This window comes from Agelaius phoeniceus, chromosome 5 (assembly GCF_051311805.1).
Source record: "Agelaius phoeniceus isolate bAgePho1 chromosome 5, bAgePho1.hap1, whole genome shotgun sequence".
Lineage (NCBI taxonomy): Eukaryota > Metazoa > Chordata > Aves > Passeriformes > Icteridae > Agelaius > Agelaius phoeniceus.
In genome coordinates this window covers 37,863,539-37,883,828 of record NC_135269.1, presented here as the reverse complement: position 1 = coordinate 37,883,828, position 20,290 = coordinate 37,863,539, and the positions used below count along the sequence as shown (strand labels likewise).

Here is a 20,290-nt window from a genome sequence, read left to right as displayed (position 1 = left end):
TTAAACTACATACCTGTACAGAGCTGAACAGATGCCAACTTAATGTTCACAACCACCGGACTGGACATACCTCATGTGTTCAGTCTAATTATATCACCCAGCATGTTTGAGTGCTTTCTTTGTATGCACAGATTAAAGCATGGAAGTAAGACAAAATACTTCTGGCATCTGTAACTGTGCCAAGGGCTTTATTCCTTAATGCTGCAACTTCCGAAGCGGCTCTTATGCCTGTCGTCACCTTTCTATCAAATGGCATCAAAGTGCTGGATGGAATATGGTCCCATAAATTTTTAATTGAGATACTTTTGGGTGATCTACCAAAATAATTTTGCAAGTATAGCTTAATTTTATATTTATAAGTCCGATGCTGCTGCTACAGAGGGCCAGGGGGCAAGTTTGCCATTGCTTTCAATAAGCTAGGTCTGTGAGCTAAATGCTAACCTCATTTCCACATGCACTATCTCTTAGAAGATGTAGAGTTGTACACATGCAAATGAAAGTAGAATTTGCTGCTGTAAAATTAATTTTTATCATTTACTTTCCTAAACATCTTATTTAGAAATGAGGGTTTCTGTGAGGATTGAATTGATTCTGCAGGACACATGATTTTGCAGTTGTGTCTCTTCCTTTGTCCAAACTTGTGTGGTACAGCATGCAACAAATTCTGTTAGCTATTTTTTAGAGCTAGCAGGCCTTCTGAGCTTATTGCATAAAGGTTTTTGCTTTATTTGTGGATGATTTTTGAAAGTTAAAGCAAGTACTCTAAACCTGAATGCATTGTTGAAGCTAAAGACAAGGTTCCAGAGAAGGGCCTCGTGACTGTCAACTTTGGTTATTTTTGTTTGATTCCAGCTGTGGCTGAAATTGTTGCAGTGAAAGGTAAACAGAATTTCAACATGGTGGTGCCCTTTCAGGCACCTTTCAACAACCCCTGCACTGTCTTATTCTCTTAATTTCCTTTTACATCAGACATAGCATTAGTTTAGACTGAAGAACCTTGTTGTCAGCTGTAAGTTTTATATATTTTTTACCTTACAGACATTCACAAAGATGGCATCTACTAATAGGACTAGATAAAGCAGTTTGAGCTCAGTGCTTTTTCAAGACATGCTCAAAAGAGTAGGTACTCACAGATTATGATTTTTTTCCCTGTAAAGTGTACTACTCTTCTTTTTTCCCTAGAGATTTTTGCTCCCTACCTTGAATCAGTGGGCTGTAATTGTAATAATTATATAGTTTGACTACATAAAAGTAGCTAAAATTACAGTTTAACAAGAACATTTTACATCTCTCAAATGTAAACACCTTTATAGGATTAATTTTTCATCTTTGAATAAGTGTATTAGCTTATATACAGATATATACTATATATCTGCAATTAATTTAGGACCAATAAAAGCACAGAATTCTTGCATATCCATGGGAATCTGATCACTAGTGACAATTTTGGAGTTATCTTCACATTTGGTAAGTCACTTCCAGACCGAAAATTACTGTAAATTACTTTGACTTTGGTACAGTGAATAGCCACAACCTCTCTGCTCACAGATATATGCTCAGTATATTTTTTCCAACTTGCTGAATATATGTTCATGTGATTTGCTTTGTTTTTACACACTGATGGCAAGTAAGTCAGTGGTGACTCAGTTGACTACTCTGTGGTTATGATAGATTCATTTTATATGCCCTCACTGCTGAAAATCAGAGTTCTGCAAGAAGGTGCTCAACTATATTTGAAAAAGATTTTGTTTGGGGCTGTGAAAAACATCTTCAATTTGGATATATTTTTAGTAGCAAAATTAATAGATATTTAAAATTTCCTGAGCTACTTTTCTTCTTTGATCTGTCTGTCAGCTTGACATGAATAGAACTTACACTTTTGTGCTTATGCCTACTATCTTTTTTGCTTCTTTTTTGCAAAGCAGGTTGAGTTAATGCATTAAGAATCACAAAAGCTTTTGGGAGTCCCTTGGCATTTATGTGATTAAAAGAACATTGAGTTTAAATGCAGTGTTGCTGTTAGAAACTGTGATGTTTGAAAACAAGTCAGCTATTAAATCACTTTTCAGTAAATAGATACAATAACTTAATTTTCTTTTTTAAATGTTTAGAAAATTAATGTGGCTGGTGGTAATTTTGGAATGAAATCCTACCTCTTTTTTGCTCTTCAGAAATAAATTTGAAATTAATGATTGTGAAGAAATAGTGCATTTTCCCCTTGAAATTAGAATTTTAAAACTTCACTGGCCAGTTGTCCCTGTCTCTTCTCTCAATACGTTTTTGCCCCCTCAGTTACAGAACTCGAAAAAGGTCTGACATCCTTGCAGCCCCAGGAGGCTGCTCCCCTTTCTGAAGATATAGCCTCCCCTCATTAGTAGGTACATCAGGAGTTTTGCAGCTGATCCTGTACACAAGAAGCTCATACCCCTCCTTGGCTAAAATGACATGGGAGTCTCAGCGGCTCTCCTGCATCACTCCCTGCAGTACAGCTGTCACAGGCAGTAATTGGCCTGGCAATTAGTGAGGACACAGCCTGCTTCAGGGAATGGCATCAGGAGAAGCACCACAGGAGCCTGGTGCCCTCCTCAGGGGAACACCTGTTAGGGAGGATGCCGGGGGTCTGTCTCTGGGCTGGCCCAGGGTGGTTTCTAAAGAGGCCTCACAGCTCAGAGTAATGAATTCTGACAGTGGACTGGCACAGGGCAGTGGTTCAGTAAACTCTCTGCTTATAAAAAAAGTGAGGGTAGCCTGTGTTGTGATTAGTTGCTTTCACCTTTGCGACTTGATAATCTCTGGATTTACTTTGCCAGTCTGTCTAAAGCTTCTCCCAGGATAAGCACAAGGGAATCCTCTGCCAGTTTTCCCCTTTTGCGGTTTCCTTGGAGCATTGCAGCATTTTCAAAAGGATGAACTCTCCCTCCCCATCCTGAAGAGTATTTCATGGAGTGCTGCAAGTTTATGCTTTCTCTTCTGAGTCACCTGCTTAGCATGCTTGCTGTGGAGTGGAAAATGGCCTTTTTAGAGAAGGACAAAAAATGTTGGACTGGGGCTGAGGTCTACAAGTAACTGTGGTAAATATGTCCTGAGAACTGAGCTAGGCTTCTGTAGAGATTCGGGCTCTGGATGCCGGTTTTTTGGTATTCTCTGGATATTCTTCTAAGCAAGGCAGTTCACAATTTGGGGCAACAGTCCTAGGGTCATTGACCCATAAAATGAGTATGCTGTCAGGCAAAGGACAGACAAATGATCTCTTTGTACGTTTATTTGTTTCAAATTTTCTCTCACTTTTGTGATGCCTCCTGTCATTGTTCAAGTCCCTGGCTCTTTGCTGGAGGAATCATACTCTCCAAGCTGTAGCATAAACCACAAGGCTGAAGAGAACACTGTGGAGTGCTAGCCCTGGCCCCTGCATCCTAACAAATCAGGACCATTCTTGCTTTGTTTGTGTTAGTGCCAAGTCCTCATCTGTAAGAGTAGCAGGAAAAAGAGGGGTAAAATAGGAATGGAAAAGCGGTAAAGACAGTCCCTTCTTGCAGCCTGTGAATTTTGAAGGATCTTAATGAACCAATGTGTCATATGAGGCAGCACAGCACACAGAAGAGTGTGAACAGCTGTGATATGCTCAGCTTTTTATTTTTTATTTTTTAAATTCACTTTCAGAGGACCCCATCTCATGTAGTCCCAGCTAACATGTCAAAAACCCTCACTGTCCCTGTTATGTTACCTGTGTGAAATCTCTGGATGACTGAAATTTGAACCAACAGCTTGAAAAAGAAATGAGCGAATACTCTCTTCAGCTAAAATAGGGAGCACTGAATGTGAATTCATGTTATATGTTGTAAAATAAAGTGGAAAGGAAATGGCTCATTATTGCACATCATTTTTTCTTAATAACTCCACATGAAATTAATAAACCTTAAACCCCCATGTTTTAGAAGTTATTCTAGATAAGAGTCAAATGACAGGGAAGGAGAAATAGGAAGGGCAAAGCATTAGGGCTTCAATGACTTATGTTTAACAATTACCTAAGCAGCAGTTTCTAGTTTCAGTGATCTCATCTTCTTAGCTGCATATTAAGCTTCAGCACTGTTAGTTAATTATGTTGAAAAAACTAGGAGTTCTTTTTCTGGCAGTGTTGAGCAAGTGTGCTTTTTGTGGCATTGATTTTTTGCACCATCTCTGTGACCACTAGCTTTGGTGGAAGGGAATTGCTGCCTTGCCAGGAAACACCAGATTTCTGCATAAGTTCCTGATTCTTCACCCTCAAAGAACTCCAGGGTTTTTGACTGAGTTAAAATGAGTGGGCTGGACAGACATCATCTTTGCACAGAGCAAACCTAAGTTCAGATTATTCTGAAGTAATTCAAACATGGAGTGGGATATTATGTGACTTCAGCTATGTGGGAAGTAACTTTTGCAACAGCAGAAAAATCCCAGAAGTGCTTCATCCTCCTCTCTCTCTCTGCTTGCTCTTTAGAGCAGCAAGAGGGCCTCCTTCATGTGAGAATGAACAACAGAAATATTCTCTCAAGAGACACAAAATTGTTTGTAGGAATGTTCTCCAGGTCTTATTCTGGAAGTCATATTGCACCTGCAAGGTTGACAGCTGCCATACACATTGTCTTGTCTTGGCTGGGCTCCCCAGTGTTGGAGGTAAAGTGTTACCTCTTTACTTGTGCTGCTTGAGGTCGGTACATTTTCTGCTCCCTAAACAATGCATGATGGTAATTTTATTTTGCTTACCATTACGAGTTTTTCTGCAGAAACTCCTGAAAAAACAAGTATAATTTCAAAATATTCACGAGGGGTTAAGCCTCCCAGAGCTAACTCTAGGCCATGCTTTCTCTGAGTATGTCAAGCCTTGCATTAGAGGAATTTGCATATAGTGGTACTGTGTGCTGTGACTGTCAGAAATGCGAAGGCTGGTGTGTGTCTGTCCCAGAGTGCTCTAATGAGCAGCACCACATCTACTCAAACTATTGTTTAGAAAGAGATTGTTCCAAGCATTCACCTTTAGTGAAAGGTCTGAATGTGAAGAAGCGAGATGAGGGGGAAAAGGAGGCTATTGTTAAATATATTCACTTTGCAATCCCTGAAGGAAACCTCATTTCACTGAGCCTAAATGCTTTTCAAAGTGGCAGACTAAAAAAAAATTCTTCAAGAAGGTAAATCTGAAGAATTAAACTTTGTTTTTTTTATTTAGAAATGCTGTTGGTTGTGAATAGGGTTACTGCCTTTGTTGGAGGTAAGTGAATCACCTATAATGAGACTTGGCTATCGAATTTTACTCCTCTGCTTTTGATCTATTCACAAGCTCATCATGAGATTTATTTGTTGTTCAAAAATCTCCCTGCATTTCTGCTCAATAATGTTCCCGCATGAATAGCTGTCAAATAGCTGCTATTGCTTGAGGTCTGGGCTCCAACACTGGGCTGTATTGGCTAGTTGCCTGGGTTACCTTTGTTACATCTATCTGTTTCTTGTAGTAGAGCATTCCTGATACTAGTCAACACACTGAATTTTGAATAATTCAGTCAAATGTGAAATGTCAGCTGTGTTTTGGTTTTTTTTTTGGTGACTATTGATATTTTTGAGATTGAAAAATAAACAACTATTCAAAAATTTATTTGCACCAGCTCTGAATGAAGAAAGAAAGCACAAATGAGAGTCACATATATTTCTGAGTTGAGAGTTGCTTGCAATTTGAACACCTTTCACAGGGGGAATGAAAACATTTTTATTTCATTAATTCTTAGGATTAATTTCTAACAATGGGATTTTTAAAAGTCTTTCAGTGGTATATAATTATTTATTTATGAGATAATTACAACTATATGAGAGATTTAATCTCTAGGTGAATATTTTTAGAGCAAAAATACCAAAGGACTCCTAAAGAAAAAGGAATTAATCTCTGCATATTGTGAACATATCACATGCATTTGAATTGAGTGATACAGTCAAATATCCTTTGAAATCTGAAATCCTGTAGAAACAAGGTAAATATATTTTCTTAAGGGTATTTATTTGGCGCTGGTCTTTCAAGTACTTACATATATTAATAGTTGTATTGTCTTCAGGGCAACTAATTTTATGTACATATAAAGTGATTATTTGTGCTATTACACATCAGTTTGGAGCTGTAGGCCCATGACATTGGCAGTTCATGTAGTGGTGAGTCTTCTGCCCGTGTATCAGGATTGCAGTTGTGCAATTACACGAATCTGTCATTCTTCCCCACTTGTGGCACAAGGGAGCACAAGTGAATTAGCTCTTGACATGATTGGTGTTCTCAGGACTCATCCTGACAACATTTTCATAAGGTACTTTCAGAAAACAGATAAAATCTCATGCTATACTTTGTGCTGAAAATTGCCAAGTGACGTAAGTATCAGTCTCTAGCTATACCATAAGAAAATGAAGCAAAGTGCAATGGCTTGAAAGGCCTTTTTATGAAAAAGTCAGATTTTCTACTGACTCTGTGACACTAGGACTCAACACTATGCACAAGTTTTTTGCACAGATCCCAGGAAGGAGATTCTCAAATGCAAAATGATGTGGTGTGAGAAGGGATTTTCAAAGGCTTAGAAACCAGACAGGTGAGGAGAATTGAGCCTATCAGACCTTTTTTCCTGCCTTTGAAAATATCTAAGCACCCTCGAATAACGATTTTTTCTGTTAGCTGTCATAGCTGTCACTGATTTTTTCTTTTTCTTATGGTAGTCCAGTTTATAATGCAGGGCAGTATCTGAATACAAAGAAGAGACACTATGTTTACCCTGAAGACCAGGTTTGGAGTTTGCCAGGGCTTGATGTTCTCTATATCTTTCCTATCAATAGCAGGACAACTGATCTGACTCCTTAAATCATATATACACTTGGCCAGATGAGCTACCCCAGTATCTTGTCTGTGACCCAGGCAATTGCAGATGTCTGCAGGACAGCATATGTCGAAAGCCATACGGTGGTATTTTCCTGATGTACTGCTTTACTTGCCAATGACTTTTGATTCAAGGGCTCTGAAAGAAGAAATCTGCTATATTAGTATTTTATAGCCCTTAATTGAGTTTTCTTCCATGCATCTGTTGAATAATTTTGAACCCATTAGATAATGTTTCATGAGCATGACTGTAAAGTATCTTTCATATATTTTTGAATAAATAAGAGAAATAGAATTAAATGATACTGAAGACAGTCTTGTGCTCCTGGCACAGTCTTGATTGATATCACTTGGCATAAAAATGATTTCTAATCCCTCATTTGGCATTTTGATTCTTCATCTCATTTTGCTGATTTGACTAGCAGAGCAGCGTTTTACTATAAGGCTCTTTGAGAACTTCAGAATTTATACAACATGGAAAGCCACCTTTCCTACTTCAAGAGCCTATCTATAATTGTAGCAAACACACACTTCACCCCAAGGGTGAGGTGGACCTGAAAGTAAAGTTCAGATATGCTATGGTTTGTAGAGGAACCAAATATTTGGGGCCACAGTTTAGGGAGTATGCCAGAGAGAAGTCCAAGATTTCAAATCAGACCAGGAGAGCCTGGATCACCCTGTTTGTGCCTGCACCAGCCTACATGTAACAGCAGTGTAATAATCAAATTTGTCTTCAGGTGAGGCTTCAAAAGATGTATTCATCTCAACAGCCACTGCTTTGTTCAGTCATTCCCACTCCAGTGGGCTTATCCTGTGTGTAATATAGAATATCACAACTGTAGTTCGCCATACAAAGGACACATTTACTGGGGTATCTATGTGTCTGGTCAATAAAAAGTGTCGCTTTACAGTTAATATTTAAACTCCTTATCAGTTTGCCTCGATGTTTGTAGGCTTGAGGACACAACTTACCAAAGCCTGCAAACTCTAGTGCACTGAGCCACCTTTGCAGGTGTGAGTAGACCTGTGGGGGGAATTGTGTATTGCTGAGTACCGATCTGAAGATGGCAGCATTGGGTGAGCTTTGCACTTTCTTGGCTAAGCAGGGCACTCTTAAATACAAAATTGTAGTTGTTGCATGTGGCAAATTTATAAATCAGCTTTTAATTTGAAAGGCTTTTCTTAATGCTGCAGTTTGATATCACAAGTTTGTAGTAGGCAGACACATTGCCATTTATGTGTTTTATTTTAGTTAGTTATACTGAGAGTACAAGTCTTATAAATAGTAAAGATTGGCTCTCACCAGCAAGCCCTAGCTCATAAATATGACTCCCTTTTATTACAGTAACAATTATAATATTTTTTGAACCAGTGCAAAAGAAGCTCCCTCTTTAAGTACTGTCTATCCATCAAGGAGGAAGTGGAATCAAGTCCTACCTATCTCATGGATACTGCTCACCCTGGGCAGCAGGGATTGCTCTCTCCAGTGCCTGTGTTGACTCCTCTGCCTTCTGTGCTTTCCAGCCCCCAGAGTGCACATCCTCAGAGGAGTGGAGAACGTTTCTCCTCCTTCCCTCTGCTGGCCCTATAGATTGCTAAATGGGCATTTGACTTTCTCCTGGGAGCAGCATGACATTTTTTTGGTCTTCTTCAGCCTAAGAAAGGTCAACAGTAGAGGTGTCTCACATGTGGGGACTAAGTGCAGCTCTTACAGATCTAAAACATATAAACACCAGACTCCTTTTTAGCTGCTGTTGGTTTTAAAAATGAAAATGAGCATGATCACTGTGTTTTATCAGGAGTCTAATCCTGCTGTATGTCTGTCAGGATGTTAATGTTAGCAGCATAAGAACTACTATCTGATAGATTTCTTTATGGAACCCTGAGGAAGAAGGGGACAAATTCAAAGATGTTAGTAGGATTTAAGTGTAAAGCTGAGTAGTTAGTTTCTAGCTGTATGTTAGTTTCAGCATGTATACAAGCAGGACTGTGGCCTACTGATAGCTGTTCTGGCAAAATATTTAGGCAAGGAAATGAAATTTGTACTCTTTGTGATAGGTCTCTCAGCTTCACTCACTACTTCTGTAATGCCTTTGTCATTTTGTGTTATTGGCTGTTTGTCCCTGATTGGTTTATTTTTGTAAACCGGTTTTCTTGCCTACCTCCTAAGTGGTGATATCAGCTGATGTACTGAAAAATTTTATGCCAGCTTGATTTACCTGAGTCAGTACCAAAGCCAGAGGTGGAAATTTGATTTTTTTGGGTTGTTTCTTTGTTTTGTTTTATTTGATGATGTTGTGCTTTCACCTTCCTTTATGGATATCTCTGCATTTGACTACTGTGATGGAATCAGACTTGAGATGTTTGAAGTCTCTGCCACTGGTTCCTTCTTCTCAGCTGACTGAGCAGGTTTGGATCAGACATGGGGCTCATCAGTTTTTATTCTTTTTTTATTATACCCTTCCTCATAGGGCTATGCTGTATGAATCACTAGCTGTACAGAAACTTTTATGAGGCTAAGCATTTACTGATTTTTGAATTTCTAAAGATTGGTTGAACTTAAAAGAGCTGTTAATCTGGGGTCTTCTATATTTAACATGAAACCCAGTTTGGATTAAGGAGGAAGTGAATGGAAAAAAACCAACATTGTATTAGGATGTATTCTGAAGTTACTTAAAAAAATTAAAATTTAGTACAAAATATTGGGTAATTTCTTATCCTAAATTTATATCTCCTGCAAAGACATATAAATCTTCTAGGCTCGGTGGAGTTATTGCCTCTTTGTGCAAAACCTGAAATTGTCAGATTATGTAATAAACACAAACATATATAGGGATATGTGTATATATATGTGCAATATTTTTGTGTAACTTAGATCTCAACTTCCTAAAACCTTCATGTGTTTACAATATGAAATAGTTACCATCTTAATCTCAAATGTTTGATCTAATATCAAAAAGTATGTGATGTGTTGTAAAAAACAAAGTAAAATCCAGTACCACAAGAGCAGAAGTGACTGTGATCTTTAGCATTTAGTGGACAGTAGGCTGTCAGTACTTCTTATGGTCTTCCTTATGGTTAGGTGGGTACAGCAAAATTAGATACAAGACTGTAATGTTGATTTAACAGATCTCTTTTTGTAGCTTGTCATCAGTTTTACAGGTCAGATACATTACCAGATGGAATGTAGACCTAAAAAACAATTGTTATAGATCAAGTGAATTCATTGATCAAGTGAATTCATTTGACTGAATATAATTTTCTTTCTGGAATTTAAGAAGCCAAATGCCATATTTATTCTTTATTTATGACAGACTAAAATCTAGTGAAGACTAAGGCCTCAACTCAGGAAGGCTCTTAAGCACATACATATAAGTAAATTAATTTTAACTCAAGACAACTCAAGTATGTTTCAGACTTTAAAGTGATATCAGCTTGAGCTTAAAACTTAGTGCTCTGAACTTCATCTTAGAGATCTTCAGATGCTCCTAGACAGTCAGACCAACTGCCTTGCAGGATTCTGTTTTGAGGCATCTCATTTATTTCTGAAGGTTTCAAAAACCTCTGTAGGTTACTATCAGCACCTTTGATGACTAAAAATAATCTTGCTTGTCTGTTCCTAACTGGCCATTCCTGTGAACTGCTTGTGTACCCAGACAAAGAACAAAATCCCAAATTTTTGTGCAAAGCTTCCTTACTGCTGAACATGACATTTAAATTACTTAGCAGCAACAATACACGTTATCTGAGATTATATTCAAAGTAAGTGATTCTAAAGAAGTGGGATGGGCAAGTGAATATGGTATGATTGTTATTGCTGAAGTGCCTGTTTGCAACTATACTGTTTGTACTGAATATCTGTATATTTTACAGTGCTATTTCTTTACGATTGAATTTGGCCTTTGCAAGCAAGAAGGACAACTGCGTGCTTATGGGGCAGGACTTCTGTCTTCTATTGGAGAGTTAAAGGTATGTACCCTTAAAGCATAGTAAAATTTTTATCTTAACAAAAAAAATAGGTGGATATAAATATATTGACTTTCAAATAACAGTTAAAATTCTCAAGATAAAAAGCTTGTATTTAAAATACAGTATTGACCTAAAAGCTTTGTTTGAAATATCAGCTGGCACTTGAAGCATGAAATGGACTTGTAAGGCCCAAAGTACCAAAGCAACTATAAACTAAAAAAGTGATTTCTGTTTGAATTTTCATTTCTTGTCAAAGGGGGCTCAAGGGTTCTAGCAGGTAAGAGTGCCTTGGGCTCTAAAAGCTTTGTTCGGATGAGGAGCACGTATTTTTAATACTCTCAAAAAAGTGCTAGAAATCAGACATGATTCTGTTCTAAGTAATCCAGTGTACCTGAGTGGATTCATTATTGATATGAAAAGAACAGCATTCATTAAAGTCCTGATATGATTAATCATATTTAAAGTCAAGGAATGCATATGAACTCACATTGAACTTGCCTGTGTCACAATACATAGAGCCCTATTCTTTTAAGGATGAAAGTGTTTAACCTTGCATGGTGTGAGTAGTTGAAGTGGATAATTTATTGCTTCTTTTAATGTCTAGAAAACATGGGGAATGGGCAAAAGGTATTTTGTCACAGTTGTAGTATTTTGGGATATAATACATCTCTCAGCAAGGGGGAAGGGAAGGGTAAAGAGAGGGGCGAGTACCACCTTCAGAGACCCAAATGAACTCTTGGTGGCTTTGCAGGTAAACATTTGGACTTAGAAAGCACATATGGAAGAGTACTGAAAACTATTTTGCAGCATTGTTTATTTGAGTTTCCACATCTTCCCACCCTCCAGGGCTGGCTTTCAGTGAGCTACTTGGCAGTTTAATAGAAGTATCTCAGTCTCTTTCTGCTATTTGTTTTACCTGTAACTGTGAATATTTGGAGTGAAGCTCATTAGTAAAACTGCTGTACTTCCAGTAGTAAAAACTGTTGAAGAAATTTACCTTCTCTAGTGCTTTTTCTTTGATTGCATTAGAGTTGCTCTCAGTTCTGTGCATACTCCAGCCACAGAAACATTCCGTATCTGCCTGGCAATATTTTACACTCACAGTGCAAAGTTGTTTGAATGAAAAGAGATGAAGATGCCCCACTTGTTTTCCTTTGGCTCAGCAACATTCAGTGCTAAGCCCCAAACTCTGCAGGATTCTCTAAAGAATCAGACCTTTTATTTAAACTAACAGTTAAAGTTGCAAGGTGATGACCCTGAAAATACCTACCATATCATTTACAAAATCTAAGGGCATAAAAAAGAAGAAATGAATAGTCAAGAACATAATAAATCTTCTACCATCAATGTCATAAACAAATGCATTATTCTTGTCAAGTGTGCATATTTGGTACCACATATTTGTGACCCCAAATCTGGGTTCTTTGCTCAGCAGTAAACTCAGAGTATAAACGCAAAAAATAATCATTTTGAAAAGCAATGTTAAAAGCTAAATAATCTGCACATTAATGGACTATATTGATCTGCTGCAGTGTTATGGCCAGATATATATCATAATAATTTTGCTCTAAGTCAATAATGTTATATACTTCTCTGTTACACTACATATATATTTTGTAGATACGATGCCAGAAGGGACTACTAGATCATCTGATTTGACCTCTTGTGTATCATAAGATACTAAATTTCACCAGATCTTGCATATACTGATCTTAAGTTAGAAATTTCAGTTATTGATAAACTAAGCACTTTTGTGCTGTGGGAACAGAACAGTACCATACCAAAAGTAGACATAGTCTCCATGAAGGGGCTGATAAGGTGAAAAATATTCAAAAGTCTGTGGAAGTATGGTCCAGGGTAGAAAAGAAGGTAAAAGTTAAGGAAAAAATGTAAAAAACTACTAAGTTTTCTGATAAAATGACCATGGGAGAAGTCATTTCTGAACCACAATCTTGGCATGAATGTGCTTCTTGTCAGCAAAATATTACTGGGGAGGTGCTTAGGAAGGAGAATGTCTGGGCACACATGACTTTGGTGCACAGCCTTGCATCAAGCCATTGTCACTTTCTCCTGTTTTTTGAGAAAACAATCTCCCTCCTAGCTTCTACTAGGAGGGCAATTTTCTTCCTTGACATGAAGGAAGGTCATGCTAATAGACTGTTGTTGAGATCCTGATTGTAACTGAAATCCTTATTGATGGCAGCAATTGCTCTGAAAATGATGAGAACAATGCTGTTTATTTCAGCGTTGGTGAGTGGGGATGAATAGGAGACTCAGTTTGCATGGCCATGACATGTCCCTGTCATGTGTGCAACACTCGTACTTCTCACAGGTGTCAGAGTGAAGACATCCTTTCAGAAATAACTTCTGCCACACTTCAGATGGCCCATAGAAGCTCAAATACTTATGTATCCCTGCCACTAGGAAGGCAGATCTTGAAACGTTGAGTTTTGCGAACTTGAGTTTAGAGCCATAGGCTACTTTAGGTTGGAAAAGTTCTCTAAGATGATCAAGTCCAATTGTCCAAGCACTGCCAAATATGCCACTAGGTTATGCCCTCAAGTGCCTTATCCACACATCATTTAAATACTTCAGGGATGGTAACTGAACCACTTTCCTGGGCAGCCTACTCCAAAGTTTGGCAACCATTTTGGTGAAGAAATATTTCTTAATGTCCCATCTAAACCTCCCCTGGCACAACTTGAAGACATTTCCACTTCTCCTGTCACTTTTCACTTGAGACAAGAGACCAACCCCCACCTGGCTACAATCTCCTTGTAGGTAACTATAGAGAGTGAAAAGGTCTCCCCTGAGATCCCTTTTCTCTAGGCTAAACTAACTCAGTTCCCTCAGCTGCTCCTCATCATTGTGCTCCAGACCCTTCCCCAGCTCCACTACCTTCCTCTGGACACCCTCCAGAGCCTCAATGTCTTTCTTTGAGTGAGAGGCCCAAAACTGGACAAGGACTTGAGGCATGGCCTCACCAGTGCTGAGGGTCACTGCCCTGGTCCTGCTGGCCACACCATTGCAGATACAGACCAGGATGCCATTGGCCTTCTTGGCCACTTGGGCACACTGCTGGCGCATGTTCAGCTGTTGACTAGCGCCTTCATGTCCTTTTCTGATGTGCCACTTTCCAGCCACTCCTTGCTGGTTGGGCTTGACGGCACCCAAGTGCAGAACCTGGCACTTGGGCTTGTTGAACCTCAACCACTGGCCTCAATCCATTGATCCATCCTGTCCAGATCCTCTGCAGAGCCTTCCTGCTCCCCATCAGAACAATGCTCCTGCCCAAACTGGTGTTCTCAGCAAATTTACTGAGGGTGCCCTTGAGACTGCACAGGCATTTTTTATTAATGTGCTTTGTGAGCAAGAAGAAAAGCCTTTCTCCAACTTCTGTCCCTATCAGCTCTCTTTTCAATGCAGCAGTATGCACAGGAAATAAAATGGTGGTCAATTTTATGTATAATTTGTATAAATTTCTAGAAGTACATGAGTCTATTTGCAGGGCAGAAATGGCAAGCAATATTTGGACTGTTTGGAGGACTGAATGGCTTGTTCAGTCATCCCTGTTTCTGTATTACACTGCTCCACTTCACAAATCTGGTCAACAGTTCTAGTAACAAATAACTGTAAAAGCTAGAGAAATGTGTGCACCAGCCTATCACTATAGGATTCCCTTGAAATCTTTTTCCCCACTCAGTATTTAGACCTAAAATTTCAGATAATGAAAAATGCATCTCCTTATGTCCATGCTATGAAAGCATCAAGTAGAAAAAAAATTAAAAGCAACAAAATAACGAGAAAGAGAAGATTAAAAATGAAGCCTGGGGGGAATAGAATAATACAGTAAGTAGTTATAAAATGTTCTGCCTAATATAGTCAGGTTAACTCTAGCTAACACTATTACACAGTATGTATTTGGGGCTTGGAGATAAGGCGGAAATAATGTACATTTCAATTATTAAAACTGTTTCTAAAAAGCAGTTCAAATGTCTTTGGAAACTTTAATCCATTTAATTTGTGTGATGCTCTCTTGAACTCTTTCATTAAAGGAGTCTCCTATCAACTTCAGTTGGCTGTAGATCAAGTCATACATCCCTGTTGTATGCTTCTATACTGAACAGAGAGGTAGACTTAAAATCTCTCTATAAATATTTAAAGTCAAGTACAGTATCCAATTGTATTTTTTAATGATAATGTAAGAAGTGCCAGCATTAGACTTTATAAAAAAATATTAAAATGCAAATTTTGGCTCTGTTTACTGAAGAGGATGAAGAAAACAACTCCTGGATCCCAGGTGTTAATTTTAAGAATCTTTAAATAGAGAGATTTTCCATATTTTTCTAGAATTTCTATAAATTACACAATTGAACAAAATTTTCTGGTAATACAGGACACTGTCAGATTCACAACACATTTTGTAGATAAGCAGGAAAACATTTAAGAGCAGGTTTTTCAAGACTCTATGTACTCCCCCTGGGAAAACAAGGTGATAAAATCAGCACTGGCACTCACACAGCTTCTCACCTGTGTTCCTATTCTGCCCTCCTGTACTTCTCAGACAGTGCAGTATTTATAACTCATCTCAAGTTTTCCCCTTGCTAGCTGAAGATTTTACTTTTTTGGGTTTTGTTTCATTTATTTTCTTTCTCAAACCTGAAAAGGTCTGAGTTGTATTATTGCAATCCATTTTTATACTCAAAGGAGGAATTACAAGACCAAACTCTTTTTTCATGTGTCAGTGATAGTGGTCACTTAGGAAATGATTCACAGTTGTGCAGTGTAAATGCCTGGTGCCATCTGACATGCCCTAGTATTTCTGACCAGCCGCCACCGCAGAAATGTGTAAAAGGCTTCTTTAGATCCTGTGCTCTATCTTCCATTCTCTGTACAATACATCAGACAGCCTAGGCCTTAGACACCTATTGTTAGGCACCTCAATCACTCATTGAACCTTTCATCTGGCAGGAAGTGGAAGCATTTCTTTATTGTTATGCTTATTTTCAGTACACATGATTGTCTACATCTTAAGCTGTCTGATACTGCTGCTTTTCCTGAGAATCAGTGATTCATGTCAAAGTTTCACTCCAAATTTTTATTTCTTTAACTGAAGAAGACTCACCAATAGTATTACTAGCATTACCAGTACAGTCTGTATGAATGGGCTGTTAGAGACAGTTATCACAGATCCATAATATGGTGAGATGCCCTATTTTACCAAAAGCTATTTTCCATGAGTGCTAGCCCTAACATCTCATTGGAGGTGGAAAACACAGTGGTTTCTCATGGAGAAATACATATTGGGTACTTACTCATTTGAGTTCACTAAAGAACTGAATGTCCAACCAAACCATAAGTGAATAACATGTATTTAAAAAACACAGGCTGGAAGCTGAAAGCTTTTGGACTCACCAGAAATTTTTTTTTTTTTGTTAAGATTATGTACTTCAAAATGTTGAGATTGCCAATGTCCAGCATTTTACAGCACTGTAAAGTTTCTGATAAATGCTCTGGTCAGCTTTGAGTCGGTGTCTTGACCATTCTATTCACATGAGATAATGGTGTCTCTGAAGGTTTGTCTGTAGGCTCATTTCAATTGCTGATCTCTGGTGTTGCTGGTGTCAGCATATCACCTCAATAGCAGATGTTACAGATGCCAGGCTGTGCAGTTTGAAAACACCATCTAGACTTGCAAAGATGGAAACATTGCTTTGGTAGCCATGACAATTCCTACTTGATCTAAGAGCCAAAAGAATTTGGAGGGGAGACAGGGATCTCAGGTGGGGGTAAATTCACCAGAATTTACACCTTTTATTTCCAAACTGCAATCCTAAGAATAATTGATCTGTTGTCACCTAATTTTGAAGGCATGATATATTTTACTCTTGGTTTCCAGGGTGCATATGTGCTGCTGTCCTCATGTTCCACTCTCTGAAGAGTTGCTTTGTGAAACAGCAGCTCTGTTCATGTATAACTAAACTGGGATCCAGAAAGAATCAGTCATTTCATATGGATAATCTGAGGAGAATAACTAGAAAGGCTTGCTAAGGGGATATCTCCTGTGCTAGCATCAGCCTTTCCTTCTCTTTAAAGTTTCTCCTTTTATAAAATTAGGGTTCAGAGAACTAGAAGAGTTGTTCACAATGTTGGAGCCACAGGCTGGATCCCTTCTCGATGCTGATAACTTCAGTCCCAAGGACTAGGCCTGGCCCATCAGAGGCCATTAGTAAGTAGAGAAGTTAACAGCATCCCCCTTTCTGTTGACCCTTTCACAGTACAGGAAAGAATCCATGAGCCAGAAGTAGTCAGTTCCTATGGAATCATGGCCTGTATCATCATCTTCATTCTCTGTGAGGAATCAACCTCACTCAGTCCAGTCAGAGTTTTGAAACTTTGTGCTTTAGACATCTGAGCCACCAAGTCTCACCTGGAAGCACAAAGCACCTTAAGAGGAGATTTTTATCTATAGATACCCTCCCAGGGAATCTATTATAATTCCAAGTGAGAAAAGGCAAATTCATTTTGAGAGAAGGAGGTAAATGCCTTAATTTATAAGCATTCAACCATGCCATGGTTCTGCAAAGAAAAAGCGACAACGGGGATATAGACAGGAGCCTAATAAGGTGAGCTTGTTCTTGCAGCCCTTTTAGAAGAGGATGATGGTTGAGAGACCATTGTTTATATTTGTTTCAAACCTGTTTAACTGATGGCTGGCTAGAAACAGCAAACCTTGTGAGAAGGAAAATATACATGTACTAAAGAAAGTTAATTCCCTGACATTTTAAGATTCCATGCATTAATTTTTCATGTATTTATTTTTGGAGAGAGAGGAGGTGGGAGGAAGAGGCTCTTGTTCCAGTTTTCTGTCCTGCTATTTGGAGACTTCAGGTTGAGAGTTAGTGTGATATTTTCAGAGCCTTTCACAGGGATTTAGGAATGAGTACAAGCAAGAGCAAGGATAAAAGTTGTGAATACCTTAAGGTTAATACTTTACTTCACTATAAAGAATGTCCAAGCAGATGGAAAGTAAAGAAATTGGAGGCACCTTTGGACCTCAGGGATCTGCTTCCTCCCTGTCATTTCTTTATGCTTTTCATTCATATTTTCACTCCATATAGGTATCAGGGGACTAAAGAAGGTTGAAAGGTGACCTAAATATGTTCTGCTTTCTTACCTTATACTTCTGTAACAGAGGACTGAGAATGAAAATATGTGTGCTCTAGAAGATAAGATAGATGCAAAAGCCAACCCAAGTATTCAAGTTGAAAGGGGAGTGAGAAAACATTTTCCTGGAAAATGTCTCAGTACCTGATTTTCAGTTCTGAACCTCTCTTTTCTAGTGACTTGTGAAAGTCATATAAAGAGAAAGGCTGATCAGAAATCTCTGCTCTGCGTAGCATTTGCCTTATCTGCCCAATGTCTCTTGTACTTATCTATATCTGTTTAGTTATTTTTTCTTTGCAGTACTATGTGAAGCATTATTGCTCAGGTTGTGTGGCAGAAGAGTAATGCATTTCATTGTCTTGCAATACATTGCCATTATTGAATGGGTTTTCAGATATGTAGTTTCACTTTTGCTGTCAGGAAAATACTATATGGTTTTAACTTGAAAATGTAAAGTACAGATTACATAAATGGTTTAGTCAGACCCAATTTACCCACCAAGATGAAGATGAATTCTGCTAGTTAAATGAGATTTTGGGGACAATACATGTTTGTAATTGTATAGATAATTTTTCAAGAATGGTTATTTGATGATTTTTCTTTTTCCATCTGAACATTTACATCTGTATATGTTCATGGCAGTTGCATTTCTAACACCCTCTTTATTATTTTATTATTAAGGTGAAAAACCATCTCCCATAGTAGGAGCCTGTTAAATAACAAATTCTGTTGACTGTTCAAACAGAAAAAACACTATATGTAAAACAAGATGAGCTACCAATTAGTGGGAAACATACAGGACAGCAATATAAAAGCTGTATATATGAGCAGCTGATATAGATACACAGCATAATCAAAATCCAGTTTAACAGATCCTGTGGTGTATTTTGCAGCATGCTCTCTCTGACAAGGCCAATGTGAAAACATTCGATCCAAAGACAACCTGTTTGCAAGAATGCCTTATCACTACTTTCCAGGAAGTTTACTTTGTTTCAGAGAGTTTTGAAGAGGCCAAAGAAAAGATGAGGTAAATTATTTTCCCTGACTCAAAAATCTAATTTTCTCTTCTTTAGTGGCTGGGAAAAAAAAAGGAAGTTAATTTTCTTTTTTTCCTTTCAGGGACTTCGCCAAATCAATCAATCGTCCCTTCTCTGTGTATTTCAATCCATACACGCAAAGCATTGAGATTCTGAAGGATACCAGGAGTATAGAAAATGTTGTCCAGGACCTCCGCAGTGATCTAAACACTGTATGTGATGCTTTAAGCAAAATGAACAGATATTTAGGGATTTGATATGTTTGGCACTGTGATTTGCTGTCAGTTGCTCTTTCTGTAGCCAGTTACATGAGATGGCTAATTTATCAGAGCCATCAGTTTTCCCTTTACAGCTTGGCCTGTGGCTTGCATTATTGTGTAGCTCTGTCTAACTGTAATGTGCAGACAAACCAAGGCAATGCTAATTTGTAAATGAAACATGGAATGTGGCAGAATGTAATCATCAATTCTTCAGCACAATGTCATGTACAAGTATACCATTAAAAAACTTTCCTGGCAACAGTTTGGTTTCCATAAAATGATTCACTTCAATGTTTAAGAAATGGTGTTGCTGATTTTATTAGGCCTGACTTTATTTCTTCATTATCCCTTCCCTTCCATAAGAATCCAGAAAAAAAATTGTTTGCCACATTTTAATTTTCTTTGTAAGAAAACAGTATTTCTTTCTCTAACGGTAAAGACACTCTTTTGTCCATATATCTGTTACAGAACTTAGTGTCTCTCGTGACAGAACAATACAATTTATGTACCAGTAGCTATCAGAGATCAGGAAGGTTATGTATTGGTACTAAGTGGTCTGTGAAGATTATACATAATGAGAACCCACAAGTGACAAATGTTCAATGTGACTGAGCAATTGCAACACACTAAAAAAAGAAACCTCTGACAGTTCATGTAGAAAGGTAGTTGTAGTTCACATGTGTTACCTGTGAAAGTCCTGAGAGTGCTTCCTCTGAGATTGCTATCTGGAAATAAGAGATTAAGCACTTGTTTTAATGTCACTGTTACATGTGAATCCAAAGTCCTTCTACATCCTTGTATGTCTTCTGCATTCCCTTGTGTCTTGAACTTAACTCCTCTTGTGTTTCAGGCATAGTTTGCCTTTCCTCATTATTCTACACTCAACCTTGATTTGGCCATGCTTGACTGGGTCTACACTGTGCCAGTATCAGAACATATAAAAGGGTGAATAAGGAAGTTGTTACTTAATTATGGCTGAG

The 20,290-nt window shown here is 38.2% G+C and overlaps 1 protein-coding gene across 1 annotated transcript in view; it reads left to right on the top strand.

The window, feature by feature from the left end:
* The window catches only part of TPH2 (tryptophan hydroxylase 2), a 50,401-nt gene extending 30,509 nt beyond the window's left edge, over window positions 1–19,892 (top strand). Inside the window, exons 9-11 of the mRNA XM_077178007.1 lie at window positions 10,751–10,846; window positions 18,907–19,040; window positions 19,133–19,892. Of these exons, the coding sequence (XP_077034122.1) occupies window positions 10,751–10,846; window positions 18,907–19,040; window positions 19,133–19,307 (405 nt within the window). The 3' untranslated portion in view covers window positions 19,308–19,892. The remainder of the gene's footprint in view (window positions 1–10,750; window positions 10,847–18,906; window positions 19,041–19,132) is intronic.
* Window positions 19,893–20,290: the final 398 nt, after the last annotated feature.